Source organism: Condylostylus longicornis, unplaced genomic scaffold (genome assembly GCF_029603195.1).
Source record: "Condylostylus longicornis isolate FDR11 unplaced genomic scaffold, ASM2960319v2 ptg000084l, whole genome shotgun sequence".
In the NCBI taxonomy this organism is placed as follows: Eukaryota; Metazoa; Arthropoda; class Insecta; order Diptera; family Dolichopodidae; genus Condylostylus; species Condylostylus longicornis.
Genome location: NW_026578052.1, coordinates 5,789,522 through 5,801,983, shown reverse-complemented (window position 1 = coordinate 5,801,983; position 12,462 = coordinate 5,789,522). Strand labels below are relative to the sequence as shown.

General features: G+C 24.4%; 1 protein-coding gene across 1 annotated transcript in view; it reads left to right on the top strand.

Moving 5' to 3' along the window:
• LOC129613603 (reversion-inducing cysteine-rich protein with Kazal motifs) overlaps positions 1–12,462 on the top strand; it is a gene marked incomplete at its 3' end in the record, with an annotated part of 66,914 nt that overhangs the window by 42,352 nt on the left and 12,100 nt on the right. The window contains exon 4 of the mRNA XM_055527734.1: positions 11,446–11,532. Coding sequence (XP_055383709.1) covers positions 11,446–11,532 — 87 coding nt within the window. The remainder of the gene's footprint in view (positions 1–11,445; positions 11,533–12,462) is intronic.

Below are 12,462 nucleotides of genomic sequence, written 5' to 3'. Positions count from 1 at the left end.
ATGGTAATCTGGTAGTATTGATTTACAATTCTGTTTTCTAACAGAAAATAACAATAGAAAAATCTCCTTTATTTTCATATTTTTGAAAAATATTTTAAGTTGTTACGAAAAAAACTGATTTCATTATTATTTTTAGACTTCATTCTAACTTATATACCAATATGTTTGCATATATGTATGTGTGTACTAATGGTAGTTATTTTTTCCATATTGTTCCCAAAGGTTGCTTTTCCTACAATATTTTTATATTATTTTCATATTAAGATTTTTTCATCAAGATTTTATTTTATGTTTGTTCTTCGATTTTTTTCACTTCATAATTTTTCTCACGAGAATTGCTTTTTAAGTTTTTAAACTATCCGCAAGAAACTAGCTTATATTCTTAAATGAATTTTAAAAAGGATTTAAAGGAGATTAATTTATTTTGAATTTGAAAGCAGTTTTTTTTTCCTGAGAAATATATTATGCAGATATTTTAGCACTAAATCGATTATTTTATTTCTTAATTAATTACAAATATTAGAACACTGGATTATAATAACAATGATATTCTAGCAATTAAAGAATAGACAGGAAATAGTACTCATACATATAACTGCACACACATGCATTGTCATTGGATCTAGAGGATTTAAACATCATATTCTCAGAAAAATTAACTACTCACACACTTCCTTGCAAGGAAATTGATAGTATGAAAGCAGTAAATATAGATAGTCATTCAAAAAATACACTACAATTTAATATATTAGAATGAGAGTAGTGTTCACGTGCACCATCAATATTCTGCCCAAATTTGACCATTAATTTAATTAAAAAATTAATATTAAATTTTTGGAAAATCAACACCATTATACAACACACCTAAAATTTTGTTTTTCTAATTGTTGTTATGTACATCACATGACTATCTTATCACATGACTACCTTTATAACACAGATCGAAAACACGTAATCAAATTCATAGCCACTAAATATACAAACGTATAGATGGAAGTAATTTATTAGACAAATAACAACTAAATAACGAATGTAAATCACAGTTGGATTCCAAAAAATTAACAAAGAAAAAATTGAAATATGAACAAAAATAAAAAAATAAATCTTTTTTTTTTACATAACAACGCATAGTAAAATGTCACAACAAACTATTATACACTTTGAGTTTTCAATTTCCATTCTATTATTGTAAGTTTGATTCAATTTATCTACATATACACATAGTACAATAAAATATAATTTTCATTTCACCTATTATATTCATCAATATTCCTTTAAAAAAATTTTGATACCTGTACATAAAAAAGTTTTTATGTTCAGATTTTTACAATGAGATAAAATTGTTTAAAACTAAAGGCCATTTCCATTCAAATTTAAATCTAAATCCTTATATACATGCACCAAGAGTTAGATATACAATAAAGAATAAAAATACAAGAAGGAGAAAATGAAATTGAAAAGAAAAAAGGTCAGGAATTCAAAGATAAATGAGAAGAAGTAAGAGTATAACGAAAATAACCAGCAACATTTTATACAGAAGCTATTGATAATTTATCATTGTTACATACGTTTTTTGAGATCGAAAGATATAAAATTGAAAACCTTTTCATTTTATACAGTGTACATAAAATATAAGAATCAAATTTTTATATTTAAAAAGGCTTATATTAAAGGTTTAGTTTCTATATTTAGCTAAAACACACATTAATTGTATGTACTACAGGCAGATGTTTGTATATCGACCCAGATTAATATATTATTAAACTTCCAATTTTGAATATGCCGTCAAGAATTTAAAATTTCGTTTTGGAATTGGTTCAAAATCAAAACACATCTCATGTGCATCTCATTTTTCAAATGGTTTTTTTTTGCCAACCATAAAAAATGTATATATATGTTGTCTTAGATTAGCCACAATTATGAAAATTTCAACTTCCCGAAAAAGGTTTTTTAAAAAATCAGCGAATATAATTCAAATAAAAAGATTCAATTGTAAAGTTTTGATCCCGCATTCAGACCATTAAATTGAAGTTCGCATTTCGTTAGTTCGCCCAATGAGTCCAGTTAGTTGAAAAGATATTCTTCGCTAAAATTAAAAAAGATTGCACTTTATTCCTAGTTTGAAGATTTGTAAAAGCATAGTAATGAAAATTTAATTTAGTTACAATTATTGTAAATAAATTACTGTGCGAAAGAAAGAACACATTCGTTTAATATACAATCTTTTCCAATAATATAAAATTTACTGCCGTTTTATGCGAATCTCTAAGTTTAATCTATAAAATATAGTCAATCTGACCAAATAAATTCAATATATTCAAACGGACTAACAAAACTGAATAGAAATTAAACAGGATGAAAATATCATAATAAATTTATTTGTTTTTTTTATATACATATATAAAATTCTTTACAAAATCTACTTGTTATTCTTGTCCTGATTCAATCACAGCCTATAACATAAAATACTTGTTCGAGGTGCTGTCAAACAATATTGGAATATAAAAAATTGAATTACTTATATACAAATAGGAGTTGTTGCATATTGGATCGTATCGTTTGATTTGTATTAAAAAATATTAAAAATTATTATGCAAAATATAAGCTGCATTTTAGTTCTTGAATAATTAATATTAAATATTTGTTTTTTTGTAATTTTTTGTTATGTTTAAAAAAATACAAAAATATTAAATAAAAAATTTTAAATTAAAAAAAAAAGGAGGAATCAAAAACAATTCAAACTGAGAATTTCTAAGAATTTTTAATCATTTTTCAATGTTATTTTATTTTAATAATCAAGACACAAAATTTTTTTTTTGAAGAATTCTAAAATTCTATTATGGTTTTTTATTAATTTCTTGGGAATAAGAAATTAATTTTTGTTTTTGTTTTTTTTTTGATTTATTAATAAATTATGAAATTTCGAAGTTTATAAATAAAATGAAAACATTTTAGGCAAATTAATAATGTAATGAACTTTTGCTTTTTTTTTTGTGAAAAAGGAAGAAATTTAATATCCTTAAACGTTACAGTGCTGTGATACTTAAAGAATTTTTAATTAATACATTTCTTTCAAAATGAAGCTGTGGAATTTTAAGAATTGGATTGGGAAGAAAAGGTACATGTGTACGTTTTTTTAGCATTATAATGTGATAACACTTTTCATTTTATGGAATTTCTTTAAAATTTTTACAATTTCAAAGACTTTTTTCTTATAAAACGTGTAATACAATTTTGCCTTTAATGTTCATTCATTGTAAAAGCATATGTATATCATTCCTTTAAAGTTCCATTGAAAAATTTAAAATTATTGTTACAGTGAAATTTAATTCTTTACAAAAAATTTTTAATTCTTGGTCTTTTGAACTCGTCTCTTTACTAAAAATTTTAGTAAAATTAGGGAATTAACAAAATTCCAGTAAGTAGGAGTAATTTATTTTATTCCGAAAATATAATTATGTAATCTATTAGCTGAATGACAAACTTCAATTAAATTTCATAAAAATGTTTTAGAAAAATTAGTTTGTTTGCAGTATATTTTGCAAATGATGCTGTAACATACATACATTACACACATTTACAATGTAACTATAACATAGATGTAATAAACTATATCTGATTGAAAATGAATTTGAGCTTGTAAATAAAATTTGGAATATAATGATGGAAAAATAAAATAGAACTCTAAATATTCTTCTTTTTTTCGGTCCTTTCTTCAACGTTAGGGCCCTTAGAGATGTTACACTACTTCAAATTTTATACATGATGTATTTCAAAAACTTTTCATGTACTATTATAATATATTGATTAAATTTATCATTAATATGGGTAATTATGGTGCTATCTATTTGTAATACCTAAATTAAATGCAAAATAATTTAGTTACCATATAATTTTACAAAAATATCAACGATAACATGAGAATAAAATATTAAGTTTATAATTTTCAAATGACGACAATACCAATGATGAATATTTAATATGGTTTTATTAAGTAATAATATATGATTTATATTATATTACTTATACATATACACATATTATAATTTATGTAAGGCATAGCTACAAGAAATATATATGTATGTAATAACTTTAAGGGATTTTCAATGGACCTGTATCTTATACATATAAATTTAATTGAAATCCTCCCACACGAATTTTAAAAGGCATTATTATGAACATTGCCTATTTTAACATACACATGTTTATATGTAGAATTTCATATGTATCAGAATCAGAAATTTAATATGTATAATTGAAAAATTGAATGGCTCATTTACTAAATCATAAACTAATCATTGATGCTATTAGCTCACAATGGTAAAATAGACATCCAGTATATACACGAACTTATATAAGTTAATAAAATGATATATGTATATACAGCATAATTTTGTGTTTATATAAACGCATGCCCTATAGTATACAATTTAGATTAGATTAGATCTCGACTGGGAGTCAACTATATAACCCACTTTTGAAACTGTGAACACACACATTTCCAATCCCAGCCTGTGATTAACAGTTTTAAATATTAATTTTACACTATAGCCTCTTTAACAGAATCATTCTATTATTTCATGATCTGTAATTCTTGTAGCTTCAAGATTATAATTACCTTAAGCCGTGTTATATTCATCCCGCATTGAATTATATCAAATAATGATTTCCTATGCAAATGATATCAGTGCATATTGTCGCATTTATTTCAAATCTAAATAAACAAGGAAAATATTATGTATGAATATCTTTATAAAAGAATTTTAAACTTTGTAATAATTTTGATTAAAGTAATAAATTATTATATTTACTTACTCTACATACATACATGTACCTATGGCATTTATTTAAATAAGATATGCAAATATTTTATTTATTATCGTACACAACATCATAATTTACTTTAATTTAAAATTCACTTTTCTTCTTTATTATTATTTGCCGATGTTCCCATATGATGATGATGGTGATTATGATGATTCAAACATATTAAATAAAAAGAAGAACTATCATAGTCTTTTATTATGTATTGTGTTGTCACTATCGATATCCAGAACATCATTATCATCACATAGTCACATAGCATTTTATAATGCTGTTAGAATGTTATCTGTAGTACATTCCATGTTAATATTGCAAATGAAATTTCTCCTTAGAGTCAAAACTTAAAAACTTTTCAAGATTATTTCAACACTCATTGAGATCATCAACATCGTATCATCTTCATCATCATAATGTGCCATCATAAATGGTTGTATGTATATTATATTCGCATAGTAGACCACAATTTGAACCACTTGAGAAAAGGTTTTTTTTCTTCTTAAGACCTTTTCATAATATTTACTTTGATGATGTTGGAAAATTTGAAATTAAGAACGGATTTTGCTTTTTTTTCCTCCTTTTTCTTTGTATTATTTTCAACTTTGTAAAATTCTATATAATTTTGCTATATATAAATGTTTCTGTATGCCTTTATATTTTTATAACAGAAATTTTGTCTTTTAAGACGTCTTTTTTTTTGTGATGATGAGAAAGTATAGTCGTTGCGGAAAGTTTTGTTGTTCGACTATATTTTGTGTTCCTCAATTCAATATTCTATATGAGACCAGTGATGCCGTTTAAAAATGTTACGTTTAAAATGTGTTTATTTAAGAACAATTAAATTGTTGGGTGTAAAATAATACCTTGTAAAAAGTATCATTTCGACAGTACATGATTAATTCAACACAAAGTGGTAGAAAATATTTGCTGAATTTTCAAATTTAATTGAGTGTATTTTGATTGACGTTTAAATGAATACGATTGTGGTAACAAGTTTACGTAAACCCACCACTACAGAGCTACATAAGTTTTTTTGGCAACATAATTTGTATGAAAATTTCGATTTGAAACTTGAAATCAACATTAAAACGCAAGAGCAAAAAATTTTTGTTTTTAATAGAGAAAATAAGTCAAAAACGACAGCACTGTACAACACCACAGATTTTATTATTTTTATATAGGTATATTGCGCATACATATTATTATATTGCTGCCATAAATTAAACCACGCGTGGTATATATCATATGAATATGATTTTTTTTGCTGTTTTTAAGTGTTTTATATATCTATCATTAGTTTATATGTACGTATTTGTAATTTATGAAATCTTCGTCATTGAATTTTCAAATAATTTTCGTCATTATTATCATTATCACTGGATGTATAATATATTTTTAAATATTATGTATATTTTAAACACATATTTTATGCATATTGTAAACAAAATTCAAGTAAATAGGTGCTGGGCTACAAAAACTTAAAAAGGATTAATGTGGAATATTGCAATTGTACAATATTCAGTTCGAAATTAGAACATTGAGAAGTTGTGTGGCATTCTTTTGTACACGTATTAGGATATTTCAGCTTGAAGTGGTAATTTTCGAATAATGTAAATGAAATGATTATTATTTAAATGAAATGTTTAATATTCCATAAATATAATTATAAAATTTGTACATATAACATACAATACATACATATGTAAGTATATCATTGAATGGCTACAGATAATCGTCAAATATTTGCTTATATGAATGCGCTAGGAAGAATTTTTCAAAATAAAAATTAGGATAATAGATAAATCAAATTTATCATTTTAGCATACATAGAATGAAGCACATGGCTATGAATTAAATAAGATATGGACTTTCTCACTTATCAATTCTGCATTGTACAAGTAGTTATTTTCCTTTGGTTATGAGGAAAACCACCCATCCAGCTACATATTTGGATTTTTTTGAAATTCTGAAATCAGTCCGTCGAAATTGAAATGTAGGTATTCATTATTATTTGTTACAATTTATGTAGCTGGATACAATTTTCAATTTATAATAGGATCCAACTATACATACTTAGTATATGTAGGTACATGAATATTAATTGAATGAGCTTTATCCACTAAAGTAGTTTTAAAATACTTAATTGTTTGTAATTTGGAAATTGGAAAATAATTGAAATGTTGGACATAGTGTTTTCCCCCTAAAAATTCTTGTAAATTATATTTTGGGTACTTAATGTCAGCAAAGGTATAAATGATAAAAATTAAATTGGAATTCAAACCTATTGTCAAAACAAAAAATAAAAAAAAATTCTCCGCTAATCTTTCCGCTCAATTATAATATTTTTCCTTGCATTTCCAAGGCACATTCGAATAATAAAATGTTTTTTCTCAAATGTATTCTTCTAGGATCTCGTAAGAACTTAAAATATTGATTCTGTAAACTATTTCCATTTCATACACCTACATACGTACTATTAAAAATCATTTTATTTGTGCCATATATTGAAACATATTAAATTTTGTAATTTGATCCTTCCATACTTGCATCAAATTAAAAGAAACAACTTAAATTTTATGAAATTTAAAGAAAAACTATTTGAAAGGAAACTAAAAATTCTTTCCACACCATTACAAAAACTAATAGCGTTCAGTTCAGCTATAAAAAATCATGTTAAAATTTTTTATTTACATTTCATATGCAATTTATGCAACGGAACTTGCATACCTATATTCCTTTACAAATTGAATTAAATTATAATTCTTTCAACGAATAAATTTATAAAAGAAGTAGAAAAGTAGAAAAATTGTATAGAATTTAAGGAAATAATAAAATTTAAAGAACTAGTTGATTTCATTTTAAAAATCAAAACAAAAATCCCTTATTTTCAGACCCACCTTCAAATTTTTCATAAAGGTATATGTGAATACATACATATTCATATATGTATATTTTATGCACTATACCTTCATGATGTAAATTAAAGCTTATATAATATGAATATTAATTATTTAGGCACAACTTCAAACCAAATTTATAACTCTTAGTGTTCACGGAAAAATTAACATTTTAGGAATTAACTGATTGAAAAATGTTTAAAAGTAACAATAAAAAATATTGTTGTTTTAATAAATTTCGCTTAATAACTTTATTTTCAATCTTAACTCTTGTATAGGTACTATACTACAAGTACTGAAAAACTAATTTAATTTTTAATTTCTTCAATATTAAAGAGAAATTTCTAAACTACACTACAGCTCAATAGTATTTTGTTAAAAAAATATATCATTTTTCTTTATACATTTCGGCTCCAACCATTTTTACAGTTCTAATTTTTCACTAAAATTGTAAGAATTAAATGTACTGCTTTAAAAATCAGTACTGCGGATAAATCCATTGAATTTTAAAATCGTAAACGCATTTCAAAAGAAATTTACTTAAAAAAATTACTTTTAAAAATTTGTTCTCATTTAATAATCACAGGTTTTGTAAATTAAGTACAACATATTTTATTATAATCAATGGTAATTCCTAAAAACCTTTAAAAAATAACCACTAAGTAACAAATTTTTATGGTTACCACAATTTTCAAACTAAAATAAAATTGAATAATTTCTAACTACCACAGCGGAATCGTTATGAATAACCCTAAAATCTCCTTGGCTAATTCCTTTTACAAAACACTGTTGTACATTGTATTTTATCATTATTACACACGTTCCATTTCTTTTATAATGGGTCATAAATATTATTGAAATCACCTCAAAATTAGCATTTAACGAAAATTTCATTCAATATAATAAAAAGGGATATTACATTAACATTCATTTACAAAAAGAAATAAACTCGGCCTCCCATAAGCACGACCTCAATACTTTATACATACACACGTACATTCAAAACATTTTTTTAAAAATTAAAAACCATTGCAAAATAAAAATTTTCATTCATTTGGATCGCCGTGATTCATGAATTTTTTACTTCTTTTTATATCTATACTTTTTTACTTTTATATACAAGTATATTGTACCCTTACCTTATTGTAATTTCATTCAAAAGTTTAATGAAAAGTTAACATAAGCCAGGAATAGAATTTTTAATAACTTACGTATATAAGTTTTATGTATAGCAAGTGTAAATAGGTATACCATGTACAATATGTGAATCTTAAAAGAGAATTTTGTAAAAATGAAATGCAAGAAGAATTTATACAAATTATATAAGCTGTAAGAACTATTATATTGGACACAAGCACGTACAATATTAGGGTATAATATATGTATAGAAAAAAAAATAACGATTCTCTATTATAAATTTATAACAAAAATTGTTTGTATATAAAGGAAATCAGTTTTATTTCCGTTTCAAAAATAAAGTAGCTATTGTGCAATGTTTAATTATTCATAAAAGTCAAATAAATACAGGATTTACACACAAAATTTATCACTGTATGCTTACACATGCAGTATAAGTTTTTTCATATACTAATATATAAATAAGCACGTACTCACATAATTTAGTTAGTTTAAAATTTAAAGATGGATTTTTTGAAATAATAATTCTAAAATTTTAAAAATTATTTTGTAGATTATGGATTGCAGATTATAGATGCGACGACACACCCAAGCTGTAAAACTCTCATGAACCCACGCCCCACACGACGCATTGAGAAGGTACATCGGCGTCTCCTGCCCTTCCCCACAGTTCCTGTAAGACTCGTCAGTTCCCAAGCAAATTGTGCTTCAGAATCTAGTTAGGAAATCCGTGGGAATTCTCACAGGACTCCTTGTAATAATGATCGTCTTAAAGTGCTGCTTATTTTAATAACCATAATTTTCTCCTCCATTTCACCTCTTAGCACCTCACGAATTTCGCTTGGTCAAATTCACTTCAAAATTGATTTAAATTGTCTTCATTGGTCTCAAAATTGCAAAGGCATTACCACGATATTCAACATTTACAAAATATAAATCGAATTTCTAACCTATTTCCAGTATTAATCCATTAATACAATGCAACCTTAATGCGACAAACACCCAACAGGAAACAAAATTTAAAATTATTAAAATTTATTATGTAATTTTCTGTCACAAATCACAATGCTTATATGGTGAGTAATTTTACGTACATAATATAGAAACAATTATTGTTAAATTTGTTTTTATATTCAATCAATTTACAAAAATTCTGGAATTTACCGCCTGAGGCGAAATATTTTTCAAGTAGCTTTAATCTGTTTTATTACTACTACTATATACATAAATACGAATACATTTTTAATATTTTAAGAGAGATCCCATAATTAATTGTGATGCTAGTATCCAGAGATCAGAATATGTACTACGTTAAGGTAATAAATTAAAGAGAATTTTAAAGTATTATGTGAACATCATAGTGAGCATAAATATCTCTAAAATATGTGCATACATATCCCAATAACATATAGAAACGTAGCATAAAAGAAAATATTCCTTTAAGCCCATTAATTATTTCAATGTAAATTGAATTTGTTTTTGAAATGGGATAAAATTCCGGTTTGTAATAATTTATAATTTAATTAAATAAAAACTCTTATAAAAATCATACTTGCATATTTACAAACCAAAAATTACTGTAAAAATTATGTTGTTGTTATAAGTGGTAATATGTGTAGATCTAACAGACTAACTTACAAATTATTTTATGTTGAGTCTGCGAACTTTTCAAATTTAAAACGAATGTTAAAAATTAGAAATTTGAGCAATAAATTTATTGAGCGCCTTATACATTTCACAAATTTGACGTATCTTATATCGTATTACGAGTTTACTATTTGTTACGTCACCATGGTGAACATCAATATTATGTCAAATTTGATAACATTAAATATGCCAAAAATTGAACACAAAATTTTCAATTATACTTATGAGAAGCAGGAATTAAAAATATTAATAATCAGAAATATTATGTTGCTTGCATTTCATGCAAAATATTTTTCATACAAATTTATTTCGCATTGTTATTAACACGGAGAAATTTTAAATACATTATTAGCCTTTATGACATTACGTCATAAAGTGAGTAATGCGCTTCTGTTAGATTATTGTGGTTAACTATTGAAATAAAATAATGAAATTCCTTTAGGATATGCAGTATAATTCAATTGAATACCGATGGTAGTATAATCAAAAGATTTCATAAGTAATAATAAAATTAAAGATTTAACCCTAAGGTTGTAATAAAATAAGTCAACTTTTTATGTTAAAAAAATTTTTATTTTTTCAAAATATAAAAAATAATTGCTGAACGCGTGCTTATGATGAGTGAAAAACTGTTTTTATAGTTAATAACTCAAGTATTAAAGAAATTCAAAATGTACCCATAAAAATTTACTCCAAAAAATAGTCTGTTTGTCAATCATCAATTCAAATTTAGGTGGAAGAACTTGAACTACTCAAATATTTTTTTGTTAAATTTAACCCCTATTGAATAAGAAAGGGATTTTCATAAAACAATATCCATATTCGAATTTGTTCTCTAATTAAGATTCGATTTAAATTGTTTCGGCTTTCAAAAAAATAATTCGTAAATTAAAGCACTTGTTAAAATAAAATTAATTAAATTCTTTCTATTTTTTTATTTTAGTTATCTCTCGTTCAACTGGCAGCTGTAGATCCAAATGGAAAAGAATTTAAATTAAATGATTTAAGAAGATTTTGTCCTGATTTACAGGTAAAAATATGCTTAATTAAAAAATTAATTAACCCTTAACAGCTTACGCATGAAAGTCAGATCTTTAGTTTAAATTCCTCAATTTTTTTCCCATAAACTTCATAACTCTTTAAATCAACAAAAGATTGTGTACTTAAATGCTCATTTTGTCTTGCGATAATTGCCAAATTCTCTCATATTTTCGCCTGAAGTGGGCTATCTTAATTAGCTATTTTAAGATATTTCAACTTGATTTAACTAGATATTTTTATTATAATAATTTCAATTTCAGTTTCAGGTCAATCACTTTTATTAACTTACAAATTTACAACTTCAAGAAAATAAACATAAACAAGACAGGATCATTTTATTTCAAACTGATTTCGTTCTTATTTTTATAATTAAAATTTAAAGGCATTATTCAATAATTTTTTGTTCCTTATAAAAAATTTGTGCTAAATTCTTTTAAATTATGTAACATTATATAAATTTTTCAGTTAATAAAATTTAACACAATTTTTTCATTAAATTTATTAAAAATTTAACACAAAAAATTCAAACTATTAAATCATTATTTTTATCATATAGGAACCTTTTTTATTTTTTCTGTTTTGAGCTCGTTTATAAAATAAAAAGCAGACATATTTCTATCTCAAATTTGCATAAATGCTATATTTACATGCATACTTATATAGCCGTGTATTTACTATATGGTATTTCTACAAAAATTTATTTAATAAATGTATTAACCTAGTAAGATATCTAATAAAGTGTCTTAATGTATCAAATGTATTACTTATAATAAATGAATACCCTCTGCGAGCTCATATTAAAAAAAAAAAAAAAACTCTGGTGACAATATTGTGTAACTTTCTCGTAATCTTTTTTCTTTCAAAAATGTTGAGTAGTTTTTAAAAAAAACTAGAGGTTTATTTGTGTTAGCACCTATTA